At 42.3% G+C, this 26,080-nt stretch overlaps 5 protein-coding genes and 1 pseudogene across 5 annotated transcripts; 3 read left to right on the forward strand and 3 right to left on the reverse strand.

Moving 5' to 3' along the window:
* Positions 1–2,500: 2,500 nt before the first annotated feature.
* On the reverse strand, positions 2,501–8,807 carry LOC115482751 (fatty-acid amide hydrolase 2-A-like). Its single transcript, XM_030224756.1, has 3 exons — positions 8,579–8,807; positions 4,339–4,386; positions 2,501–4,258 (listed from the first exon to the last, which is right to left on the reverse strand). The coding sequence occupies exons 1-3, from the start codon at positions 8,741–8,743 to the stop codon at positions 2,885–2,887; spliced, it is 1,587 nt and encodes a 528-aa protein (XP_030080616.1). The 5' UTR covers positions 8,744–8,807; the 3' UTR covers positions 2,501–2,884.
* A 6,235-nt stretch (positions 8,808–15,042) lies between these two features.
* LOC115483342 lies at positions 15,043–17,091 on the forward strand (annotated as a pseudogene).
* Positions 17,092–17,947: 856 nt separating this feature from the next.
* LOC115483327 lies at positions 17,948–23,387 on the reverse strand. Its single transcript, XM_030224725.1, has 3 exons — positions 23,200–23,387; positions 22,992–23,068; positions 17,948–18,200 (listed from the first exon to the last, which is right to left on the reverse strand). Exons 2-3 carry the CDS (start codon positions 23,054–23,056, stop codon positions 17,948–17,950), a joined length of 318 nt encoding a protein of 105 aa, XP_030080585.1. The 5' UTR covers positions 23,057–23,068; positions 23,200–23,387.
* Positions 20,296–21,828, forward strand: LOC115483326 (succinate--hydroxymethylglutarate CoA-transferase-like). The gene has a single exon (XM_030224724.1). The coding sequence runs from the start codon at positions 20,482–20,484 to the stop codon at positions 21,814–21,816; it is 1,335 nt and encodes a 444-aa protein (XP_030080584.1). The 5' UTR covers positions 20,296–20,481; the 3' UTR covers positions 21,817–21,828.
* Positions 23,388–24,137: 750 nt separating the features above from the next.
* On the forward strand, positions 24,138–24,701 carry LOC111595032. The gene is made up of 2 exons (XM_023308556.2): positions 24,138–24,383; positions 24,454–24,701. The coding sequence occupies exons 1-2, from the start codon at positions 24,228–24,230 to the stop codon at positions 24,523–24,525; spliced, it is 228 nt and encodes a 75-aa protein (XP_023164324.1). The 5' UTR covers positions 24,138–24,227; the 3' UTR covers positions 24,526–24,701.
* Positions 24,702–24,739: 38 nt separating this feature from the next.
* On the reverse strand, positions 24,740–26,036 carry LOC111595031. The gene is made up of 2 exons (XM_023308555.2): positions 25,147–26,036; positions 24,740–25,084 (listed from the first exon to the last, which is right to left on the reverse strand). The coding sequence occupies exons 1-2, from the start codon at positions 25,903–25,905 to the stop codon at positions 24,755–24,757; spliced, it is 1,089 nt and encodes a 362-aa protein (XP_023164323.1). The 5' UTR covers positions 25,906–26,036; the 3' UTR covers positions 24,740–24,754.
* Between the last annotated feature and the right edge of the window lie 44 nt (positions 26,037–26,080).

Consider the following 26,080-nt stretch of genomic DNA (forward strand, 5'->3'; position numbering starts at 1 on the left):
TGTAAGATCTGTTCTGAATAATCATGTCGAATTATGTAAATAGTTTCAGCATCATGTATTAAATACTTAAAAAGACAATGGAGTTTGCTTTAAATGGAAACTGCATATATAGAATTATACTTTGTCATATTTTATAGCAAGCAAATAATATGTAGAAAATAGAGATATAGGGACAAAATACTTTTTAAAAGAATTTACAGGGTATTAGCAATTGCTTTTCCAGATATTTCAACTTATACTTGAATTTCTCAAGATTAGATTATATGGCCTTAAACTAATTATCTAAGAGAAAAGCTTTAATAGCTTTATATTTATATAAAAAAAAAAAAAAAATATATATATATATATATATATATATATATATATATATATAATATTTTAAAATGCTGCTCTAGCTCTAAATTTAACATAGGACTTCAAAATACCATTGAATTTTGACCACGACTTGCACACATGCATACTTAGATATATTTCCTAACCAAAATCAAAAATATTTTATCCAATATTTATTAAAATTTTAAACTGTAAGCAAAGTTTTTCTAGTTTGGCTATAGAACTTTCTACTTCTTAGTTCCAACTAATTTTAAAAATATTAGTTGCCTAAACGTGGCATAAAACCTATCTAGTTGCATTTGCCAAGTATAGCAAACACGTGTTCGAGTCTTACGGGGTTAACATCACACTTGATTTTTAGTTGATTTAACACGGTAATCGACACAATTTTAATCTATCTGCGTAGATCACGGTAAACAAATATGCAGTAAATTTGTCACCTCAAATGCGCAGAATAAAGAGACCAAAGAAAATAATTATAGACTATAACTATATAATGGTACAGTCAATCTGTCTATACGTAGGTATGTACATAAGCGTACAAGTCGATGTAGTTTGGCTTGCTGCGCAGACACAACCGTTCGCTGCTTGAGTCAGCTTCGAAGTGAACGAGCTGGCCAGAATTGGGATAGGTTTGGCTGCAGACTGAAGACAGCCATTTTCTGACACTGGAAAGCCGCTGACTGGAATGGTCAGCAGCTAGCACCTCGCACCTCGCATGCTCGCTCACACGCTCTCAGTGCATGTGCGTGTATGTGTGCATAAGCAGCATTGATAACGGCTTAAGTTTATGGCTGATCAATGAGCATAAAATTTGTTACGCTCAGCATTTTGTTACAGTTGCTTTTGCTGCACTCGAAAAAATGATTGCTTAGTACCAGAAATTAGACTGAAATATACCCATATTTTATACCAATCACATATATAAGGAACATTAATTAATTTATTGATAATTATAATAATTATTGATAATATATGATAATTTATTTAATTATTTATGTTATATATAGTTGATACGCATTTCATAGAAGAAAGAGTACAGTTTGCTAGCAAATTGGGTACATTGTACCTAACATGAAACTGTAAACATTTTTGGTACATTTCGTGCAGCAAGTGCCTGTCTCTCTCGCTCTCGCTTGTTGTCTGTTATTCGACTTCCAGTCAGTGCTGCTTGGCTGACTGCGCTCTCATTTTATGAGCAGTTGGCCAACAGGTAGTCGCAAATACATGGCTTGAACAGTGTTCAGTTTAACCCTCGTCTACCTGTAGTAGAACTTTAACCAAACACGCTCTGAACTCTATGCTAATTATAACAGTCAAAATTTACAGCGCGTGTTAATTGTGCGCTGCAACTAGTTTCCAGCCGCATGGTCAAAGTGAGGAGAAAAAAGCTTCATAGCTAAAAACTTCAATTTGGCCGCCACATTCTTTAGACAGAATTCAACTTACCTCCGATTTTTGGCCAAATAACACGTTCTGTGACACAACTTAGAGCCGCGCCGCAAGCGCAATTGCGCAAGCCATATTGGCAAAACCTTGAGCTACTCCAAAAGCTACCAAAAAAATAAAGATTGCCGAACAGATCTAACTGTGCGCTAGGCGGCGCGCCTGGCCAACAAATTGACAATCTGGTAGCAGCACTTCAGAGCTGCTGATGCCTTGGCTGGCCAAGGCATGCACTCAACATATGCATGCATGTATATGCATGTGTATGTGTGTATGTATGTATATGTATGTATAACACTCACACAGATACGACTGCTTTCAATGTTCTGTGCTGCGGCCCAGCCAGGTGGAACAAGCATTTGTTTTGCTACTCTAGCAGTAGCTGCTTATTAGCCAGCTTTGCGTTTTGCGTTTGTCTGTTGTGGCTTATTATAATCGTTATTAGCCCATAACAGCGCCTAGTTAAGACCCTCCGCCACCCCCCGCAGACGCTCTGCCTTACAGACTCTGCTTGAACTGGAGGCCAAGCTGCTGAGTGCTTTGCGCAAGAGAAATTCATAAAAATTTAATTTTCGTTGATAAAATAAACTTTTTTTATTAACAATTTGGCTCAATGTAAAAATATACATATTTTTTATATCTCTGCTGTACGTTTTATTTGTATATTCAGCTTTATTTTTTATTATTATTTTTTTATATAAAAATTCAAGTATTTCCAATCGATAAGATCCCAATGAGAAGATGCTATATTAATACGAAATAGTAGCTAGAAAAATGATATTATACATACACAGCTATCATCTAGCGCTTAAGATCTAGGAGAATATATACATACATACAACAACAAGGAATTTTGGACAATTACAAAGGCAATAATTTAATACTCCGAACTCCGAGCTCCGAACTAAAGTGTGTGTGTGATGTGATTCTTTGTCTCTGCTTATATGTGGGTGAATAGAAATGAAAATACAATTAAAGCAAGGCCCAACTCAAAAACGAAGCGGAAAATTTTGTGAAGTTTTCTTTGGGTTTCAATCATGCTCGACACAGTCAACTATCGATGTATGTGGATGCCAAATGATGTAATTAACTAAGCGGCAGCAGCTCAACCTCGCTTGCCGCTCGACTGGGCGTGGCTGTGGCTGTCCTCCGAGGGCGGTCGCACCCAGCCGCCGTAGCGACGCTCCATTTCGCGCGCCACGGCCAAACAGAGATGGTCCTGGCCAGGATTGGCAACGACCTGTATGCCCATGGGCAAGTTGCGACGATCCAGGCCAATCATGCAGTTGGTGACGGGCAGGCCGAGCGTATTGAAGATAGCCATGTACATCGGCTCCAGCAGCTTGTGATAGATTTGATAGTGCTGGTGCGCTGTATTGGGGAATGTGGGATAGAGGAAGACGCCGTCTGTGCCGAGCAGCTCCTTGAATTCAGTCTTGAGCGCTTCGATGATGCTGGCCAGATGCTTGTGCCGCGAATTGGGTATGATCTTCATGAAATTCTGCAGATGACCGAAGATCACCGAGGGCAGTATGCTGTCCGAGCAGCCAAAGAAATACTTGACCGTCTCCTTGCACACGGTCTTGGGCTGTTCCCCCTCCTCGGTCTTGTGGTAGATGGTCTCAATGTTCTTCATGGTCAACATGGCCGACAGCGAGATGTCCAGAGACCACTTCATCTTGCGAATATTGACACGCTTCGCATTGAAGTCGCTGGCCACCCGATTGATGGCCGCATGCAGGTCCCGGCTGAGCGGACGCATCATGCCCGAGGGACCGTCGTTGTCCATGAAGAAGAAGCGGATGCCATTCGCACTGATCTCTTTGTCGAGCGTTAGCTTCGGCCCGGTCGGATCGCTCATGCACTTGAGCAGCAGCGGCAAGTCCTTGGCATAACGTGTCATGGGCGCAATGGTAAAGAAGTCGCCCCACTTGGGAAAATCGCTGGTCGGATGATGGCCGCGAAAAGAGACCGCATACGGCGTGGGCTTGTGGCCCCAAATGCCGCTGAACATGGCGGGCAAACGCGACGAGCCGCCAATGTCCGAGGTGAGGCCCAGCAGGGAGGCGCCACTCGCTAGCAGCGCCGCTTCGCCGCCCGAGGAGCCGCCCGGTGTGCGCTTCAGATCGTAGGGATTCTTCGTCTGGCCCGTGACATTGTTGTACGTCTCCCAGAGCAGGCACAGCTCCGGCGTGTTGGACACCAGCAAGATGATGCCGCCGCAACGTTTGATCTGCTCCACAACGGGCGCATCCGACTTGGCAATTTGCGGGGTCTTGAAGACACGGCCCGCCTGGTTGGTCAAGCCCTTGACGGCGATGCTCTCCTTGACCGTGACCGGGATGCCCAGCAGCGGAGTATGCTCCTCCATGGACTCGACGCTGTTAATGCCCATGGCAATCACATTGTCTATCTCGCGCGCCTCCTCCAGCGCCTCCTCAAACCGATCCTGGACAATCGCATTGATCAGCGGATTTACCTGTGAATCGCAGAGCAGACACACACGCACACCTGTTAGGCCTTGTTCGAGGCAATCAATCAATTGTGTAAATCTATTACCTGTCGACATCGTTCGATATACGCCTCAACGACTTCTTCGCTTTTAATCTGCAAAGAGTTGATAAATGAAGAAAAAGACTCTGATCATTTCCGCATTGGCTAGACTCCAACATTTAACTCAACATTTACTTTTTGTGTGCTGGTTTGATCAATGTTTTATTGTTCCATTCTTGTCGCTTAATTGTTTGTGAGAACCCAGCGACGACACAAAAGCAATTTACGTTAAATTAAAATCAATAAAAATTCACATTCATGCAGCACCCGCCAATTGTCTGCCTGCCTGAGAGCACCAAGAATGCGAATGCCTCAGCGTACGACACGGCGTATGAGTAATGTGCGGATTTTCAATTGCCTATTGCGTAGGGCCGACTGCTGGGGCAGGGGTGCACAGGCACAGGCGTGCGGCCAGGCTGCATTCCAGTGAATATATAATACATACACTTACAAATTGATTAACTAATGTAGCTTAAGTATCGCCAGCAGGCATCAGGGGAAGGCAGAAACTTGAAAGTTCATTATCTCTTGCTTGATGTGTGTCTGACCTAAGGCTAATCGCAGAACTAATATAAAACGGAAGCAAATGTCGTCTACAGCAGCCTAATCTAAGCTGGCATTTTCACAGCTGTCTGTAATTCATTTCAATGTCCACATTAATTTCGCAATGCATATTCAGGCTCGCAGTACGCAGCTCGCTCGCCTAGCTAATAATACGTTCATATACAAACGAAGATCATCGGCATTCGTGCACAGGCATATTATTACACTTAAGGCTACTCGACTTTTTCAATGACTTCCCGAGCAATTTTAAATCACAGCTCAAACTCAAACTCGAACTCAAGTTTTGTGTGTATCTCTAAATAGTTGACTGCCTGTTGTAAAGCGGCTGGGAGAGGTGCAACATGCGTGGGGTGTTGTAAGAAGCCAACAGCTACAAGTGCGCACACACAGCTCAGCCTCAAGCCTCAAGTGACAACAGTGGAACAATCAATCGGAACGTAGTCGAAAAGAAAACGAATTCAAAAAAAAAAAACGGGTAGCAAAGTGAAGACTTACACTAGCTGACTACGCATACCCTTTATATAGGTTGTTATCTTAAGTTTAGATGATTTTCGTAATCTGATTTTTAAACTGACTTTTTTATCAATTCACATGATTACCCAAGGAAGTGGTTAAAGTAAAACTTACTTACAGCTAAATAGATTTCTTTTTTTCACGTTTTTGTTGAATCTAAAAACATGTGAAAAATGTTCAATAGTCTCATTAAGTCTCAAGTTGCTTCACACTTAGCTAACTTGGCTAACTTGGTTGTCATTTAGATAGAGTCTCTGTCAAATTATTAACAAAGTTTGTTTGGAAAACAAAAAGGTTTTCAAATTTTTTGTTGTATACTGAGATGAAAAGATGATGAAGATACTGAAAAGCTTATCCAATTCTTAAGTTGTTTCCTCACATACATAGCTAGAGCTCACCAGCAGAACATCAGATAAATAATACATATATAGATGCACTAAGGCATGATTTGATAGTGTAAATAAGCCGTGCTGCCTTTCAGAAGGGTATCAAAAATGATATTTATAGGCGTGGATTCTGCTGTGCAGCGTTCGACATGCCCATCGACTTGCGTCTTGTTGTAACATGCAATGTAAACGCGACACACAGACACAGATTCGGCAGCTGTACATATCACACATATTTATATATATATATACAGATAGCCACATATATCAGAGTCAAGTCAAAAGGAAAGATAAACAGAAAGAAAAGCGAAACAGAAAACAAGTTTAGGCAGCAGTTGGTCAGTCGACTATGGCAATAGCTCGCAGTTGCTATGTGTGCGTGTGTGTGTTAGTAGTTGTGCTTGTATTAGTGTCATGCAGCTGAAAGGTTTTACGTGCTCTGCTTTAGTTATTTGCGCCGTGCGTGTTCGTGTTTCGTGTACGTGAGCCTAGAGAGAACAATTCATCTGTTGGTTACGATTGACGATCGACTGAGTGAAAAAATAGCAGATATAATTGGTATTGAGATACATATAGATATATGTTGAAATTGTATCTTCTATAAATGGCAAAATGCTGGTGATTCACGCTACTTAAAAAAACACTTCGATGTCTATTTCTGAGCATAATAAATTTGCAATAAACATATCTCAGATCTTGGGCCCACTTATTGTTTAAATAAATCTCAATTTGTGCAGTAATTAAGCAAAATGTTGTCGCTGTTGTCTGCGGCGATGACCCGACAATAAATATATATATATATATATCTATATATATATATATGTATGTGGACAAAGCGACGCACAGCTGATGCGACAGCAGTAACTAGTTTGCACAGAGATAAACACAAGAGAAACAAAATTTGCGTAAACGAAATAAAGCAATTGCTTAAGCACTGACAATGGAAACACTAATAAAAACTCAAAACAATTATAATTAAAAAATTCATTAAAAAGTAGCCAAAAAGTTATATGAACAAGCAAAAAAAAGATAAAAAAAATTAAATAAAATTTAATGAAAATAAAATAAAGTCAAAATTAAAGAAATACAGCTTTGCGCGTGAGTGTGTGTGTGTGTGTGCGTCTGCTCGTGTGTGAGTGATTCGATAAGGTCTGTCAAGTCATGACCTTAAGTGCGTTGTGTGTGGATGTGGACCAATGAACGCAATGAATCCTACAGAGCACAACAAACCGGGCTAAAGAAGCCCAAGCAACAGCAACAACTACAATAAAACATAACCAGCCCAGAGCTTGCAATTATTTATGAGTACATTCATGTATGTGTGTCAGTATGTGTGTGTGTATCTCGCAGATACTCTTTTTAGTACATAAATTCGTCATCTCGACTCACGCGCCGTCTGCCTGGTGTGTACGTAATTTGAGGTAGTTACCAGATGTTATTGATATGGCCAAGATATGTATGTGGCTGCAGCCAAGTCAACTCTCTAGGCCGCGGTTAGCTAACCAATTTGACGTATTGCTGCCGATTTTGAAACAGCCATACAGCCCCATATATGCGTACATATAGTAAAATGCTTTGTTTAAATTGAGATTAGGATGAGTAATATATGCTCTATGTCTGTGCCAGCTAACTGTCTAAATTCAACGTTGGACAGCTGACAAAAAGAGTGAAAAGTAAAACAAAATTTAATGGAAAACTTTTGGAAAGTGGAAAACGTTTTTTTTCAATGAATATTTGAAAACAATTAACTTAAGCTAAAGCTGTTAAAGAATTGCCAGAAGACAAAGACAGCAACAAGCATTTCAGGTACATCTATCTATACGAAGAACAACAATTTCGTCTGTGTCAGACAAATGTATCTGTATCTATGTATCTGCTTTAGTCTGCGCTGTTGAAGAACCTAAGTATCATATATGTATTATAAATGATACTCATTTTCTTAAAGGTGATCTTTAACCAAATCTTTTTATAGCATAATTTATAGAGATAGAGAACAAAGGTTCTGGCACATTATAAGCAGATCCCAAAAATTCTTTTTTTTTGTGTTGAACAAAATTAGACTAAAAAGTATCAAATAAAAAAAAATTAAAAAAAAAAAAAAAAAATATATATATATATATATATATATATATATATATATATATATATATATATATATATATATATATATATATATTTTTTTTTTTTTTTAATTTTTTTTTATTTGATACTTTTTAGTATAATTTTGTTCAACACAAATTAATTAATTAAATTATATTTTATATTTAATTTATAACATAATCTAAATTTATTTAATTTAATATTTATAGTTATATATATATATATATATTTTAATTTTTATTTATTAATTTTTTTTATTTGATTCTTTTTAGTCAAATTTTGTTCAACACAAAACAAAAAAAAATTTGGCTTATTAAAGCAATGTCTTGATGTTAAAGGTGAGCCCAGGTTGCACCTGGGAGTCAGCTAAGCTGACCAGTGTTGGTCAACAACAACAAATTGCCTCAGCTTTACCGCAGTGGCTGACAGATGTGGCAAGCGCTGCGAGTGGCCTCTCTTGTCGTTAGATTGGCATATGCATTGAGTGAGCTGTGGATTGAAAGCCCCAAAAAAAACACGCCTCAACCCCTGCTTCAGCAGCAAACCATAACCCGAGGCTGTACCCTCTGTCTATTGATATTTTACAAGATATTGCCAATTTTAAGGTGCGTCTATGTATCTATGTATGCACATATGCATACACACACATGTGTGCGTGTGTGCGTGTAATAAGTTGTACTTACCTTTTTGTTGCGAATCAGCTTGGCTAGATCGACGGCAGGTATCTCCAGCAGATGACTGCGTATGGGCGGCAACTTGCGCCGTATCACCTTGATGTTGGTGTAGCGGCTATAGGGCACCACAAACCAACTGAAGACAATCATGGCCGAGCGCAGGAAGCGGCGCATGATGTACCCCAGGATCCTGGAACACAGTAGGACAGCAATTTTGACGGCTTTGCGTTAGACGACTTCAAAGTGAAATTATTTCAAATAGGTATATATATATCTAGATATATATATATATATATATATATTTATATAGATGGTATCCAGCAGACACAAGCGAACAGGTTGGCCAACAAGCGAAAGGATTGTGCAATATGCAGCTGGTCTGCAATTGCAGTGACTGCGACCGCGACGTCGACGGCGACGTAGGCAGCGACTGCGGCGGCTGCTGCGATTTGCGCTTGCATAACTCAATACACGAGTCGAGCTCGAATTCGAATTCGTTGTTTTGGCTCGAAAACTGGCGATGGCTTAATACTTTTTTTTTCTGTTTTTACTATTTTTCTCTATTTTTGGTCAGTTGGCTAATAGCTGTTGGCAAAACACTTTCTTAAGCGCGACTGCATCTCAATTTAGTTGCGGCAGCGATTGCATTTTTCTAGACGAATTTGTATGCGCTGCAAACGCATGCGTACCGTATCACTGGCTTTCATTTTGTTACACTATGTTTTTGGTTTTGTTTTGTTTTTGTTTTTGTTGTTACTGTTGTGGGGTCTATTACATTTGTAACCGATCGCAGCGAATTGAAACGACTTGAAGCGAATTGAACGAGCGAACCGATGCGAACGACGCGCGCTAAGCAAATAAATGAGTAGCTAGCGCAGCGCATAACATTTAAAGCTCTGCTTGGCTCGCCCGTTAGCTGCGCTCACAGCGCTGAGCCGAAAGCTTGAACCGGTTCGTCTGCTGCGTGACGCTTTCTCTTTAAGCTGCGTCCGCTCTTAAGTGCATGTGCCTTTATAGTTCATTTGTGAGTCCCATTCGCTCTGCGCAAATGGACTCAGCGAAAATTCAAAGAACTCAAACGGATGCCCTGAATAAACCATAAGTAAGATGGAATTATACAATAATTTAAGCTTGATGTAAGCTCGTTACATTTGAGAAGAAGTTAGAATTTAATTTTCCATGTAATTATATATTGTTATATATCTTTATAGATTGGTGCGTCAGTAAGGCTAATTACTTTATATGCTTCCAGCTAACCTACAATTAGCCGAACTTTTGATCTTCGATTTATTTGCATTTCTTGTTATTAGTGCAGTGCGAAGAAACTGAGACAAGTTGTTCCTTTGAACTGTTTGTTAATTATACAGCTTTTAGCCAATCGACAGTTATTAGAATGACGTGTATAAGAAAAAGGCTTAGAAACTGAAAGTGAGATCATCGAGAGAAAAGGGCAAAAATATTCTCAGTTGAATATGGAATTCTGCTGTTTCTGCTAAAATAAATAAACAAATAAGTAATATGAATGCATCTGTATATATACGTAAGCTCAAATATTTATAAGCGCTGAAACGTGGGAGTATGAGATGTTAGGGGCAGATATACATATTTGGGCGCTCATGCCTGACGAATATTTAATGGCAATTTAGCAATTTTTTTGTGCTGTAAATATTTTAAATGTTTACTATTAAGCTGTCTACGAGGTAAAAATTGTTTTTTAATTGCGCAACTATTAGAGTTTATAGCTTTAAGCCGACCAATTTAGAGCGTTGTTTACAAACAATTGTATATAATTAAAGTACTTTGGGAGTGCCAAAATTTAGAAGCTTCCTAATGACTTAAATTACAATCAGTCAACTTAAGCTCACGCAAAATGTTTAAGTAAACAAAACTTACATTTTTTTCTGCTTCTTTTTTCTCGAGTAGGACTTTTGCTCTTTGATGGGGGAAAAAACACGAAGCAGGTTTTATATTGCATTTATTTTTTTTTTTTTTTTTCGTTTTTATTTCTTTATTTTGTTGCAGCTTATTGTCTTAGACTCTATAGCGCATTTAGCTCTAAACCTTAACTAATGGGAGGGCAGATATGCCAATTATTCTGCACTTGTAGCTACTATCTTAATTAGTTCTAATATTGTCTAGAGGATGCAATCTCTTCAGTCTTCGCCTATTGTTGTTTATAGCCAGGTTGCTTGCGAGATGGTTAGGATGCGCTGCAAGTCTGTCCGCGTATCTTGAACTGTGTCGCCCAATGAGTTCAGCAACTGTGGGAATTGCTAAATCCCTATGTAAGACTGAGTTTCTTACAAACCAGCTGGCTCCAGTCCATCTGCGTAGTGCTTTATTCTGCAGGGTCTGAATTTTGTTCCTTGTAGTCTTCGCCGAGGAGCCCCATAGAGAGATACCATATACGAAGGTTGGGACAACTATTGCCTTGTAGATGGCGGCCTTGCTGCTGTAAGACAACTTGCTTGAAGCTCTCAGCATCCAGTCGAGGGTTTTTAGCTTGCTTTTGCATTTTGAGGTTACTTGACTTATGTGCGCTTTAAAAGTCAGCCTTCTGTCAAGAGTGATACCAAGGTACTTTACTTTTGAGGCTTTGGGAATAGTGGGCCCCAATGCAACGCTTGGGCAATCTCCTCTTCTAGTGGCGAAGGTAGTATGTACAGACTTTTGTGCATTAATGGTGATACACCACCGTTTTGCCCAGCGTCCGAAAGAGTCCAGATATTTTTGTAGTGAGTCTGAAGCTTCTTGCGCAGATACGTGACGTGATAAGATGGCGGTGTCATCTGCATAGGTCGCTATGAGTACTGCATCTGTACTTCCTATATTTGGCTCGGGAGTTGGCATATCTCCTGTGAATAAAGTATAAAGTGTTGGGCCTAGAACACTACCCTGTGGTACTCCAGCCATAATTGGTCTAGTCAAGGATACTGTTTGCCCCCTTGACACTTGGAAGGTTCTTCCAATAAGGTATGAGGATAGCAACGCGAAAAATGGGGCTGGAAGGGTGGTCCTCACTTTCTGCAGCAGTCCCAGGTGCCAAACTCGATCAAACGCCTGTTTGATGTCTAAAAAGACGGCAGAGCAGTACATCTTTTCTTCAAAGGCTCCAAGGATATGGTGCACAACTCTGTGAACCTGTTCCGGTGTTCCATGCTGTCTCCTGAAGCCAAACTGATGGTTTGGAATGGCCTCCTGGCGTCCCAGATGTGTCAGTACTCGTTCCAGAAATATTCTTTCGAATATTTTGGAGAGTACTGGCAACAGGCTAATTGGTCTGTACGACTCAATTTCTCCCACGGGTTTGCCAGGCTTAGGAATCATCACAATCACGGCGCGCTTCCAGCAGGCTGGAAAGTGCCGGATGCGGAGCATGGCGTTGTACACCATAGTTATGTAGTCTATGGTGGAGTCAGGCAGTGCTCTAAGGACTCTGCCGTTTATTAGATCATATCCAGGGGATTTTTTTGCCTTCACTCTTCTGATGTGTTCAAGAACCTCTTCTTTTGTACATCCAGTTATCTGGTCTTCAGCTGGGAGGGGCGAGAGAACGATGTCTTCTGTTGCTTCGATTTCTGAGGCCTCTGCGGTAATCACCGGCGTGAATTGGTCTTGAAGGTGGTTTGCAAAAGCCTCAGCTTGAGCTTCGTCTCCAATGTGCCAGGAACCAGAAATGCTCCGAATGGGATGACGTCGTATTGGCTGCCGTTTGAGCTTTCTTGTAAATTTCCATAATTGAAACTCTGCGTCAGTGGGCGATTCAGCTCGTACCAGCGCATCGCTGATACACCTCTTTTGAAGCAGGGCGAGAGCAGCTTTAAGATGCCTCGTGGCTTCGTTGTACATGGATTTGGCATCAGGCGTGCGTAATCTTAACCAGCGTCTCCTGGCCCATCTTTTGTGTATTAGTAGGTGTTGGGCCTCCAAGGTGAGGGGGATGTTGTACGGAGACTGTTGTCTTGTTTGGCAAGATGGTGGGGCGGCTTGGTGCGCAGCTTTGACTATTTCTTCCTGCAGTTTGTTTGCTGCGTAGTCCACGTCTTCAGGAGTGTTAAGTTCCATTTCTATGTGCAAAGAGTAATGGAGCTCGCGCCTAAAGACTCCTAAATCTGATCCTGCTGGCAGTAGTTGTTTCCTAATGGGCAAGGGCTGTGGCTGCGCGTGGATTGTGACTATTAGTGGCAGGTGGTCAGAGGATAGGTCCAAGGATTCTTCAATGGTCAATTGCCGGTCACAGATGCCTTTGTAGACAGCGAAGTCGATTGCCGAGGGCCTGTGTCCATTAATTGGGTAACGGGTGGGGGCTCCAGTCGCCAATATGCTGAATTGTAAGTTTTGAATCGCCTCAAATATGACTTCTCCGCGACGATTCGCACTATTGCTTCCCCAAAATGGGTGCCATCCATTCCAGTCGCCGCCGATGAGGGTCTTATTCAACCTTTGGCCTAGAACCTGTTCCATGTGATGATCACACAGACCAGTGTTTGGCGGAAGATAAATTGACGCAACTTCGATCGCTCCAATAGACGTAGGCAGGGTGATGGCTGAGACCTGCATTGTTGCGTTGCAAATTGGCAGTAAAGGTGTATGCGGTATTGTTGCTCGTATGAGGATTGAGGATCCACCAAAGCAGTTTGCTCCTTCACCATGAGCCTGATAGTGTTCGTATCCGAAAATTTGTGTAGTGGGGCACTCATGAGTTTCTGTTATTAACATTATATCTATGTTTTCTTGTGAGAGAAACGCAGCCAGTTCCTGAGTCTTGTTTCTCAGGCCATTGGCGTTCCAGATACCCACACGTAAAGCCATTATTTGTAGGCAAGCTTGGTTATGATGGCCATTAAACTGTTTAGCATGGTTGCTTGTTGGGATTGTACTTCTCGCATCGCTTTGAGCTCGGCATTAATTGCGTCAAACTGACGTTGTTGTTGCTGAAGCATTTCAGTGAACAAAGTGTCACTTGTGGTATTCTTATTTGACGGTCCACCTCTAGCGGCCTGTGCGTAAGAAACACCACTAATAGGCGTTGCAAAGCTCGTGGCTTGGGTAATGCTCCGGGGCCTTGTAATTTCGGAAGCAGTACTCGGACCCGTAGACGGTGTTTGTGTGGGACTCCTTTTTTGTGCTGGGGATTGCAATTTGCGCAACCGCTTGTATACTTGGCAGCCCTTATAGTTGGCTGGGTGCTGTAACTCACAGTGCACACAAGTTGGTGCCTGGTCCTTTTCGCGGGTGCAGTCTTTGGATGCGTGTTTCCCGGCGCAACGCACACATCTGGGAGCTTTGTGGCAGTAGCGTTGTGTGTGTCCAAATTCTTGACAGCGATGGCATTGTGTCAGGTCGTTGTATCTTCTTGGCAGTTCCACTGTGCAGCGTTGCCTGCAGACAACTCGAATGTCCAAAATTTCTTTGTTGTTGGGGGCCTGAGCCACGTCAACAAAAAATATATTTAGCGGTGTTTTGTCCATACGGCTCAGTGGGTTGTGCACATTTGTAATTGTGTGGCCTTTGGTTTCCAATTCCTTTTTAATTAGTGTTGTATCAGTGCTGGAGTGAAGCCCTTTGAACACGACTCTATATGGTTTGTCCTCCTTAAGCTGGTAGCAGTGGAACTCCAATTCCAGCTTAGTAAAGTGGTCTATAACTCTGCGATAGTCCTCACTGCATTGGGTTAATACACCTATGTTATTCTTCTTTGGCTTAATTACGTATGATTTAGCATCAATTACTTTATCTATTATCTGTTGAAGTAGGGCCACAGACTTGATGTTTGGACACCATATGGGGGGCGGACGAGGTTTCGGAGTAGTTTGCTGGTCGGTCAATACTGGGGCTTCTGGAGCTACAGGTGATTCGCTGTAGTCTTCATCTTCTTCTACGAGCAGTGAAAATCGATTTTCTGATATTAATGCTGCATTGCTGGTGCTTGGTTCGTCGAAGATGAGCCTTTTCTTGATGGTTTTTGGTGAATTTGGCTGTTTACGTTTCGTGTTTTTGTTGTTAGTGATGCCTTGCACGGAGGCGATATCTATTTTTGAGTTTATTGGCATGATGGAGGCTTGCCTATTTGCCATCACAACGTTAAGCTGGGCTTGCATTTCTGCATTTACCTTTACAGCTGTAGCGAGGTTATTGACATTAGATGTCATCGCGGATTGTGCTTTTGAGTGCAGGCGCACTCGCGCCAAGCGACGAAATTTCGTAAATTGCAATTAAAGCAATTGAGTTACGCGGAAGCAAGCGATAAGAAAACGCTGCGTGTGCGGTTTTTGTTGCTGTTGCGTTGAAGAATGCACCGCAAAGTTCTATTTTTAGAACTCTGCAGCAGTAGAGCTTAAGCGAAGGCTGTTCGAATTCACGTCTTTACAGGTCGAACGACTGATCGCGATTGATATTGCATTTATTATTTTTTATTTTTAGTTCAATGCGGGAAAGTACCAAGGTAAATGGTAATATAGCGGAAGATGTAAAAATAGTTGAGTAATAATTGAAGAACATTCCAAGAGCAGCAAACGGAGGGAAACGAACTCTACTTGAACAGCAAAGAGCGCCAATAAAATATATGTCCAGCTTAGTTAGTTATCTACACTTAAATGATAAACATGCTGTTATCGTATATGCTAAAAAAATACGTATAGCTAAGAGAAACTGAGAGAGAGAGAAAACGGGAGCACGTTGTGTTAAGAGCGAATAGTGGGCGATGTTTTAAGAAAGCTCTCACGCGTCAGCTGTGCTTGATTCAGTGGCTGCTCACCAGTTGCCTGGAAAACTTTCCGTTAAGAATACTCGCATAGCGCAGAAGAACGAAAACATCAACAACAACAGCAACAACAGAGAAAGTGACTGTCAATAGCAAAGCGAATAACAATTGATTGGAAGTAAACAGTTACTCTCTATGGCTATGTGGTTACAACGTTTACGACTCTCACGCGCTGCCGCTGCCGCTGCTGCTGCAACGCGTCAAAGTTTGCGAAGCTTTGCCGCTGCCAGCAAGCATAACAACAGCAACGATAACCTTGAGGCTTCTTCCATAGATGAACGTCATCCGCTGCGAGGCGTGCGTATATTAGATCTCACGCGCATTGTCGCTGGACCCTATTGCACGATGGTGCTGGCTGATCTGGGCGCCGAGGTGATAAAGGTGGAGCGTCCCCATTTTGGGGATGAAGCGCGCAAATGGGGACCGCCGTTTCTTGAGGAGTGCGGCGATGCGGCCTATTTTCTAGCGCCCAATCGCAACAAGCAGAGCGTTTGCATTGATCTCAAGCGGGGCAAGGAGCTGATGAGACAGCTGGTTGACAAGTGCGATGTGCTGGTGGAGAACTATGTGCCCGGCACACTGGAACGCTACGATCTTGGCTATGAGCAGCTGCGACAGCTGAATCCCCGTTTGATCTACTGCACCATCAGTGGCTATGGGTCGGTGGGTCCCTATGCCAAGTGTCCGGGCTACGATGTGATTGCCTCCTCTATGGGCGGCCTGCTGCATATAACGGGCGAACGTGACGGACCGCCCAGCAAGGTGGGCGTGGCAGTTACAGATGTGGCAACGGGTTTATATGCGCACGGCGCCATTCTGGCCGCCCTGCTGCAGCGGGAGCGCACACAGCGCGGTCAGAAGATCGACGTGAACCTGCTGTCCACGTGCTGCTCGCTGCTGATCAATGTGGCCAGCAACTATCTGAACGCCGGCACAGAGGCCAAGCGCTGGGGCACAGCCCATTCCAGCATTGTGCCCTACCAGAGCTTCAAGACGGCCGATGGCTACCTGACCCTGGGCGCCGGCAGTGATGCCCAGTTCGTGGAGCTGTGCAGCCGTCTGAACATTGAGCCAGTGTCGCTCGATGTCAAATTCAAGACCAACAAGGATCGCGTAAAGAATCGCGAAGAGCTAATCAATCTGCTGGCCAAGATCTTGGCACGCGACTCGTCCAAAAACTGGATGCGCCTCTTTGAGGGCGCCTCCTTTGTGGTGGGCCCCGTCAACAGTATACGCGAGGTGTTCGAGGATGAGCACGTCCAGGCCATAGGCCTGGTCAAGACTCTGCCACATCCGCGCGATGGCAGCGTCAAGGTCGTGGGTCCCCCAGTCGTGTACAGTGAAGCACGCAACGATGCACGCACTGCTCCACCCATGCTCGGAGAGCACACAGACGAAGTGCTCACCAAACTTCTGGGCTATGGAGCTGAGCAAATTGCAGAGCTTCGCAGTCAGCGCATCATTCAGTAAAGGATGCCATACCCAGAATCGTATTATACTACAAAGTATACCCACAGAGCTTTCTAGCATGAAATGGAATTTCAGTAAAGAGCTTAAAGCATAGTTCACATGCCTTACGTCCATCAGGAAAACAGCTCACAAAAAATGTACATTCATTAAGAAAAATATTTTTGTATCTTTATAGCTTTACATTAAAGTCGAACATTTACGGACTACACTGTGCCGCTTAACACTTGATCTCTACAAATAGCCGAATCTATCTAGATATATTTGAAGCTGAGTGACTAAAGCTTAAAAGTTATGAACCTGAAACTCTATAAGGGGAAATGTCGAAGTCGACTAGCTGGAAGACTGTGTTCGTTTTCATATAAGATCATAGCTCAGGCACTATCAGGCCTACTATGCTTTGTTCTCATAAGTAATCAGCTAAAATCCCGATACTTATGCTTAACGTAATGCATCCAAAGCCAAGAAACAAGATTGTAAAAAATTTAAGGATAACGTAAACATTTCTTTTATATATAACACGATAACAAATATACCTGTATGAAGCGTATACGATTTTGAACAGTGTATACACAAAGTTAAAATTTGTACAGTATGAATTTATTGATTTTCTAATTTTTTTTTTAATTTTTTTTTATTTGATACTTTTTAGTCTAATTTTGTTCAACACAAATTAATTAATTAAATTATATTTTATATTTAATTTATAACATAATCTAAATTTATTTAATTTAATATTTATAGTTATATATATATATATATATATTTTAATTTTTATTTATTAATTTTTTTTATTTGATTCTTTTTAGTCAAATTTTGTTCAACACAAAACAAAAAAAAATTTGGCTTATTAAAGCAATGTCTTGATGTTAAAGGTGAGCCCAGGTTGCACCTGGGAGTCAGCTAAGCTGACCAGTGTTGGTCAACAACAACAAATTGCCTCAGCTTTACCGCAGTGGCTGACAGATGTGGCAAGCGCTGCGAGTGGCCTCTCTTGTCGTTAGATTGGCATATGCATTGAGTGAGCTGTGGATTGAAAGCCCCAAAAAAAACACGCCTCAACCCCTGCTTCAGCAGCAAACCATAACCCGAGGCTGTACCCTCTGTCTATTGATATTTTACAAGATATTGCCAATTTTAAGGTGCGTCTATGTATCTATGTATGCACATATGCATACACACACATGTGTGCGTGTGTGCGTGTAATAAGTTGTACTTACCTTTTTGTTGCGAATCAGCTTGGCTAGATCGACGGCAGGTATCTCCAGCAGATGACTGCGTATGGGCGGCAACTTGCGCCGTATCACCTTGATGTTGGTGTAGCGGCTATAGGGCACCACAAACCAACTGAAGACAATCATGGCCGAGCGCAGGAAGCGGCGCATGATGTACCCCAGGATCCTGGAACACAGTAGGACAGCAATTTTGACGGCTTTGCGTTAGACGACTTCAAAGTGAAATTATTTCAAATAGGTATATATATATCTAGATATATATATATATATATATATATTTATATAGATGGTATCCAGCAGACACAAGCGAACAGGTTGGCCAACAAGCGAAAGGATTGTGCAATATGCAGCTGGTCTGCAATTGCAGTGACTGCGACCGCGACGTCGACGGCGACGTAGGCAGCGACTGCGGCGGCTGCTGCGATTTGCGCTTGCACAACTCAATACACGAGTCGAGCTCGAATTCGAATTCGTTGTTTTGGCTCGAAAACTGGCGATGGCTTAATACTTTTTTTTTCTGTTTTTACTATTTTTCTCTATTTTTGGTCAGTTGGCTAATAGCTGTTGGCAAAACACTTTCTTAAGCGCGACTGCATCTCAATTTAGTTGCGGCAGCGATTGCATTTTTCTAGACGAATTTGTATGCGCTGCAAACGCATGCGTACCGTATCACTGGCTTTCATTTTGTTACACTATGTTTTTGGTTTTGTTTTGTTTTTGTTTTTGTTGTTACTGTTGTGGGGTCTATTACATTTGTAACCGATCGCAGCGAATTGAAACGACTTGAAGCGAATTGAACGAGCGAACCGATGCGAACGACGCGCGCTAAGCAAATAAATGAGTAGCTAGCGCAGCGCATAACATTTAAAGCTCTGCTTGGCTCGCCCGTTAGCTGCGCTCACAGCGCTGAGCCGAAAGCTTGAACCGGTTCGTCTGCTGCGTGACGCTTTCTCTTTAAGCTGCGTCCGCTCTTAAGTGCATGTGCCTTTATAGTTCATTTGTGAGTCCCATTCGCTCTGCGCAAATGGACTCAGCGAAAATTCAAAGAACTCAAACGGATGCCCTGAATAAACCATAAGTAAGATGGAATTATACAATAATTTAAGCTTGATGTAAGCTCGTTACATTTGAGAAGAAGTTAGAATTTAATTTTCCATGTAATTATATATTGTTATATATCTTTATAGATTGGTGCGTCAGTAAGGCTAATTACTTTATATGCTTCCAGCTAACCTACAATTAGCCGAACTTTTGATCTTCGATTTATTTGCATTTCTTGTTATTAGTGCAGTGCGAAGAAACTGAGACAAGTTGTTCCTTTGAACTGTTTGTTAATTATACAGCTTTTAGCCAATCGACAGTTATTAGAATGACGTGTATAAGAAAAAGGCTTAGAAACTGAAAGTGAGATCATCGAGAGAAAAGGGCAAAAATATTCTCAGTTGAATATGGAATTCTGCTGTTTCTGCTAAAATAAATAAACAAATAAGTAATATGAATGCATCTGTATATATACGTAAGCTCAAATATTTATAAGCGCTGAAACGTGGGAGTATGAGATGTTAGGGGCAGATATACATATTTGGGCGCTCATGCCTGACGAATATTTAATGGCAATTTAGCAATTTTTTTGTGCTGTAAATATTTTAAATGTTTACTATTAAGCTGTCTACGAGGTAAAAATTGTTTTTTAATTGCGCAACTATTAGAGTTTATAGCTTTAAGCCGACCAATTTAGAGCGTTGTTTACAAACAATTGTATATAATTAAAGTACTTTGGGAGTGCCAAAATTTAGAAGCTTCCTAATGACTTAAATTACAATCAGTCAACTTAAGCTCACGCAAAATGTTTAAGTAAACAAAACTTACATTTTTTTCTGCTTCTTTTTTCTCGAGTAGGACTTTTGCTCTTTGATGGGGGAAAAAACACGAAGCAGGTTTTATATTGCATTTATTATTTTTTATTTTTAGTTCAATGCGGGAAAGTACCAAGGTAAATGGTAATATAGCGGAAGATGTAAAAATAGTTGAGTAATAATTGAAGAACATTCCAAGAGCAGCAAACGGAGGGAAACGAACTCTACTTGAACAGCAAAGAGCGCCAATAAAATATATGTCCAGCTTAGTTAGTTATCTACACTTAAATGATAAACATGCTGTTATCGTATATGCTAAAAAATACGTATAGCTAAGAGAAACTGAGAGAGAGAGAGAGAACGGGAGCACGTTGTGCTAAGAGCGAATAGTGGGCGATGTTTTAAGAAAGCTCTCACGCGTCAGCTGTGCTTGATTCAGTGGCTGCTCACCAGTTGCCTGGAAAACTTTCCGTTAAGAATACTCGCATAGCGCAGAAGAACGAAAACATCAACAACAACAGCAACAACAGAGAAAGTGACTGTCAATAGCAAAGCGAATAACAATTGATTGGAAGTAAACAGTTACTCTCTATGGCTATGTGGTTACAACGTTTACGACTCTCACGCGCTGCCGCTGCCGCTGCTGCTGCAACGCGTCAAAGTTTGCGAAGCTTTGCCGCTGCCAGCAAGCATAACAACAGCAACGATAACCTTGAGGCTTCTTCCATAGATGAACGTCATCCGCTGCGAGGCGTGCGTATATTAGATCTCACGCGCATTGTCGCTGGACCCTATTGCACGATGGTGCTGGCTGATCTGGGCGCCGAGGTGATAAAGGTGGAGCGTCCCCATTTTGGGGATGAAGCGCGCAAATGGGGACCGCCGTTTCTTGAGGAGTGCGGCGATGCGGCCTATTTTCTAGCGCCCAATCGCAACAAGCAGAGCGTTTGCATTGATCTCAAGCGGGGCAAGGAGCTGATGAGACAGCTGGTTGACAAGTGCGATGTGCTGGTGGAGAACTATGTGCCCGGCACACTGGAACGCTACGATCTTGGCTATGAGCAGCTGCGACAGCTGAATCCCCGTTTGATCTACTGCACCATCAGTGGCTATGGGTCGGTGGGTCCCTATGCCAAGCGTCCGGGCTACGATGTGATTGCCTCCTCTATGGGCGGCCTGCTGCATATAACGGGCGAACGTGACGGACCGCCCAGCAAGGTGGGCGTGGCAGTTACAGATGTGGCAACGGGTTTATATGCGCACGGCGCCATTCTGGCCGCCCTGCTGCAGCGGGAGCGCACACAGCGCGGTCAGAAGATCGACGTGAACCTGCTGTCCACGTGCTGCTCGCTGCTGATCAATGTGGCCAGCAACTATCTGAACGCCGGCACAGAGGCCAAGCGCTGGGGCACAGCCCATTCCAGCATTGTGCCCTACCAGAGCTTCAAGACGGCCGATGGCTACCTGACCCTGGGCGCCGGCAGTGATGCCCAGTTCGTGGAGCTGTGCAGCCGTCTGAACATTGAGCCAGTGTCGCTCGATGTCAAATTCAAGACCAACAAGGATCGCGTAAAGAATCGCGAAGAGCTAATCAATCTGCTGGCCAAGATCTTGGCACGCGACTCGTCCAAAAACTGGATGCGCCTCTTTGAGGGCGCCTCCTTTGTGGTGGGCCCCGTCAACAGTATACGCGAGGTGTTCGAGGATGAGCACGTCCAGGCCATAGGCCTGGTCAAGACTCTGCCACATCCGCGCGATGGCAGCGTCAAGGTCGTGGGTCCCCCAGTCGTGTACAGTGAAGCACGCAACGATGCACGCACTGCTCCACCCATGCTCGGAGAGCACACAGACGAAGTGCTCACCAAACTTCTGGGCTATGGAGCTGAGCAAATTGCAGAGCTTCGCAGTCAGCGCATCATTCAGTAAAGGATGCCATACCCAGAATCGTATTATACTACAAAGTTTACCCACAGAGCTTTCTAGCATGAAATGGAATTTCAGTAAAGAGCTTAAAGCATAGTTCACATGCCTTACGTCCATCAGGAAAACAGCTCACAAAAAATGTACATTCATTAAGAAAAATATTTTTGTATCTTTATAGCTTTACATTAAAGTCGAACATTTACGGACTACACTGTGCCGCTTAACACTTGATCTCTACAAATAGCCGAATCTATCTAGATATATTTGAAGCTGAGTGACTAAAGCTTAAAAGTTATGAACCTGAAACTCTATAAGGGGAAATGTCGAAGTCGACTAGCTGGAAGACTGTGTTCGTTTTCATATAAGATCATAGCTCAGGCACTATCAGGCCTACTATGCTTTGTTCTCATAAGTAATCAGCTAAAATCCCGATACTTATGCTTAACGTAATGCATCCAAAGCCAAGAAACAAGATTGTAAAAAATTTAAGGATAACGTAAACATTTCTTTTATATATAACACGATAACAAATATACCTGTATGAAGCGTATACGATTTTGAACAGTGTATACACAAAGTTAAAATTTGTACAGTATGAATTTATTGATTTTCTAACGTTTCTTTCCAATTGGCGATAACGTATATACGACAATAATCGCAGCTGCAAGTTTACTTGATATGCCGGTAAGGAGGACTACTTAGAGATACGATTTATCTATACTACGCAATCGTCCCACTGTCATACACTCGCACATACATACATACATACACACACACACAAACACACACTCACACACACACACACACACACACACACACACACACACACACACACACACACACACACACACACACACACACACACACACACACACACACACACACACACACACACACACACACACACACACACACACACACACACACACACACACACACACACACACACATACACTTACACATATGATCAGCTTCAACGGAATTATGTACCATGGGTCGACCGTACGCTGCGAGAGATATTTATTACGCTAATGCTTATTACATTGGCCTTATTTGTCAACATTATTGGCTGGATGGCTTTCGTCTTGGCCTTAATGAAACACTACAAATACTCGCGGTATTCAGTCGATAAGCCCGATTCGACAAACCGTTCCAAAGCACTCGGCTAACCCACTTACCCGTCCAGCAAAATGGCTTCCAGTTGGACACGCACGCAGGCGACTATCGATTTTAGCAAACGCATCACTGGGTTGACCTGGCACATGGCACAAGGCACAGGAACAAATAGGAAATGGAAAGTTGATACAAGTGAATATGAACATAGAAATAAAAACATAGAAATTGTAAGGAGCACGCAACAACAAGAGCAACAAGCGCGTAACTCACTTATCGTTATTCACTTGAGTTTTATTTCTCTTATTCGTTTCGTTACGTTTCTATACGTTTTTTCTTCTTTTGGTCAATCAGTGAGTCGCGCTTGCTTTGTTGTGAATAGGCCGCGAGCTCTGCCTAAACTAACTCTGAACGGAGACAGTGCAAGTGCCGCTGCCTGCATTATATAAATTTTATATTTGTATTTATTTTTAATGCTGGCTCAGTTGGCTGTACGAAAACACTACGGCGACACACACCCTGCTATGCGCTCGAGCCCCACTGTGAACTCGAATGTACCTTGTACTTTACACAGAAATTTCATTGTTTACGTGTTCTATGCTCCTCCTCCATGTTTCATCTGTAGGCAGACTGAGTGGGACAGCGACATATTCAGATAGGCCGAGGGCAAAGGTAAAGGTGACTAGTGATGGGAACAAAGACACTTGGCTATCTAATTACATAATATATGTAGTTATGTGTGTGTATGTGCGTATTTGTGTGCACAACTGACAATGATTTAGTTAAAGGTAAATTTACAGACGAACAAATAATTGGTAAACCGAAAAGCTTTAATTGATATGAAATATATATTAAATAAAATGTGAATAACATTTATGATTACTTCAGCTAGAACGTTAAGCAATGAATGCAAATGTTTGTGCACTTGCACTTATATTTATGTAAATTGTCTAGGGACATTAACATTTTGACACCTTTGTGCACCTGTTGCTTATAAAACTGCATACACTGAATACAAAGTCTACAATAATTGGTTCTACAGAAGGTTACCTAAGTCTAGACAATTAAACAAAAAGTATAACTAATAATAATAATAATTTTTTATATAATTTAAATGTAAATATTTAAGCGCCATTATAATGGGAATGCCAACTACGACTAAAATATCTTGGGCATTTTTAGTGCATTCACGAGGTAATCGAAAGCTGGTTATCGATTTATTACCATTATCATCTCTATGCACAAATATGTTAAATAATAATAATAATAATCGGGAGCCTGTCATAATTTGTTAAATAAAAATGCCGACGACACGAAAACCCACTTTTGTGTCCCGCAACCTAGTGGCTATTGTCATGATACCCAGCCTGATTGCCGTGCACTTCGGCTGGGCGATTTTACAAGATAATCGAAAGCTGGTGACCGCCGAGGAACAAATTGATTTGCCTCCCGTTACGGTAAATGGAACAAAAACTGATAAATCAGATGAGAAATATATATATATATATAAATAAAATAATCTTGCAGTTTGCTAAATTTGCGTGGAAGCGACTGACGGGCGATCATGGCGTCGTTGCGGAGAAGAGCGACTCGAAATGAGCGCGTGAATTGTAAATTGTATTCGGGTTAAACTAGTTAAAAACTATTTATTGCATTCAACTGATGCAGTAATTAGATCTACAGTAAACTTTAAACGTTAATATACAAGCTAACACAAAAACAGACGACGTACATACAATACATATACATATATGCTTATGTAAAATAAAATTAAACAGACTGAAAGCGTCCGCAACTAATTTACAATATTAATTAATTAGCTAATTAATTATTGCGTCAGTGACGAGTTGACTGTGAGATTGTCGAGTTGTGCATTGAAGAGGACATCGCTGATGAGCTTCTCGGCAATGATGCGTTGCGTGTGGTTGATCGATCGCAATTTGCTGGCCACATTTACCCCAATTGCATCGTATTCATCCTCATGCCGGTGCGAGGTGGCGGGCGCTGCGGTTGTATACGCTGTAGTCGCTGCGCTTCCAAACAGCGGCTGGTAATGATCCCGTCCAATCTGTATGGTCGGTACAGGTTGGGCATGTCCATTTGCCTGATGGTGCAGGTGCTGCAATTGCTGTTGGTGATGCTCGAGTGAGTTGACAGCCTGCCAAGCAGAGGAAGAGAGAGTATTGAGTTTATGTTATATGCAATATTTTGCACACGCACCTGTTGTATCTCGCGCTGCGAATTGGAGTCGAGCGATGTTATCTCCAGCACCTTGACCGCATGTCCGCCTGCTGCAGCAGCAGCTAACGAAGACTGTGCAGCGTTCGCCTGTGCAACTAAACGCTGATGTGCCTCTGCCACCTCGTTGTGCGTCTGATGCGTCTCATCCTTTACAAGTGTCACACAATCCGCAGGTGTTACCGAGATGGTGCTCAACGTGGCGCCCTGACTACTGACCACCACATTGTTGGCGGCGACGGCGGCAACCTCTGCCTCGACTTCATCGCTGGGGTTGGGCACAATGGTTTCAATATGTTGTGACTGCGGCGTATGATGGGATTCTTCCTCGTAATCCATAGAGTCGTCATCGTCAAAATTGATTTGCAGCTCTCTTTTGGGCTTGCCGGTCAATTCGTTTGAGTGGCGCTTGGGTTTGTGGTCTGCTATGAAGAGCAGCTTGTCGTAGTACCAGAGACGCGTCTCGTAGTCGGTTTTGGAGGAGGATTTGCGAAATTCTCGACGAAACGCGGATCGTAATGAGTTGATCTTCCTAACGACCATGGCGCGATCTGGATTTGGCTCAACTTCTTTTAGTTTTTCAACCAGTTTGTCGTATGCTTTATTTCTGGCGGCGTGATTGCTGTAGTCGTGGTGTTTTGGCTGCCACAGGCATTCCTCCTCTTGGTACTGCTCAATGAACTCGGTTAGCCAGTGTCGAGAATAGGATCGCAAGTCATTATTTATGTTCGATACGTTCATTGTTTTCCTTTTTGTTTTTGTATATTTTTACACTTTGATATTTTGCTGTTTTTCTCCAAGTGCGTCTCGCGTGAAGTTGGTTGCTGCTGCTGCAGTTTAGTGCTGCCTGATCCATGATAAATGCAACACTATTTCAGCGATGTGGCAGCACTTTGTAATTTGGCAACGATGCAGC

The sequence above is a fragment of the Drosophila hydei genome, unplaced genomic scaffold (assembly GCF_003285905.1).
Source record: "Drosophila hydei strain 15085-1641.00,03,60 unplaced genomic scaffold, DhydRS2 tig00008119-arrow-pilon, whole genome shotgun sequence".
Lineage (NCBI taxonomy): Eukaryota > Metazoa > Arthropoda > Insecta > Diptera > Drosophilidae > Drosophila > Drosophila hydei.

Coding starts and splice junctions, on each gene's coding strand:
- LOC111595031 (XM_023308555.2), bottom strand. CDS start 25,905: ATGAACGTATCGAACATAAATAATGACTTGCGATCCTATTCTCGACAC. Junction 25,085..25,146: donor CGCAGCGCGAGATACAACAG/GTGCGTGTGCAA, acceptor TCTGCTTGGCAG/GCTGTCAACTCACTCGAGCA.
- LOC115482751 (XM_030224756.1), bottom strand. CDS start 8,743: ATGCGCCGCTTCCTGCGCTCGGCCATGATTGTCTTCAGTTGGTTTGTG. Junction 4,387..8,578: donor AGCTGATTCGCAACAAAAAG/GTAAGTACAACT, acceptor AACTCTTTGCAG/ATTAAAAGCGAAGAAGTCGT. Junction 4,259..4,338: donor ATATCGAACGATGTCGACAG/GTAATAGATTTA, acceptor TGCGATTCACAG/GTAAATCCGCTGATCAATGC.
- LOC111595032 (XM_023308556.2), top strand. CDS start 24,228: ATGCCGACGACACGAAAACCCACTTTTGTGTCCCGCAACCTAGTGGCT. Junction 24,384..24,453: donor TTGATTTGCCTCCCGTTACG/GTAAATGGAACA, acceptor ATAATCTTGCAG/TTTGCTAAATTTGCGTGGAA.
- LOC115483326 (XM_030224724.1), top strand. CDS start 20,482: ATGGCTATGTGGTTACAACGTTTACGACTCTCACGCGCTGCCGCTGCC.
- LOC115483327 (XM_030224725.1), bottom strand. CDS start 23,056: ATGCGTTTGCTAAAATCGATAGTCGCCTGCGTGCGTGTCCAACTGGAA. Junction 18,201..22,991: donor GAAGCCATTTTGCTGGACGG/GTAAGTGGGTTA, acceptor ACTGTGTTCCAG/GATCCTGGGGTACATCATGC.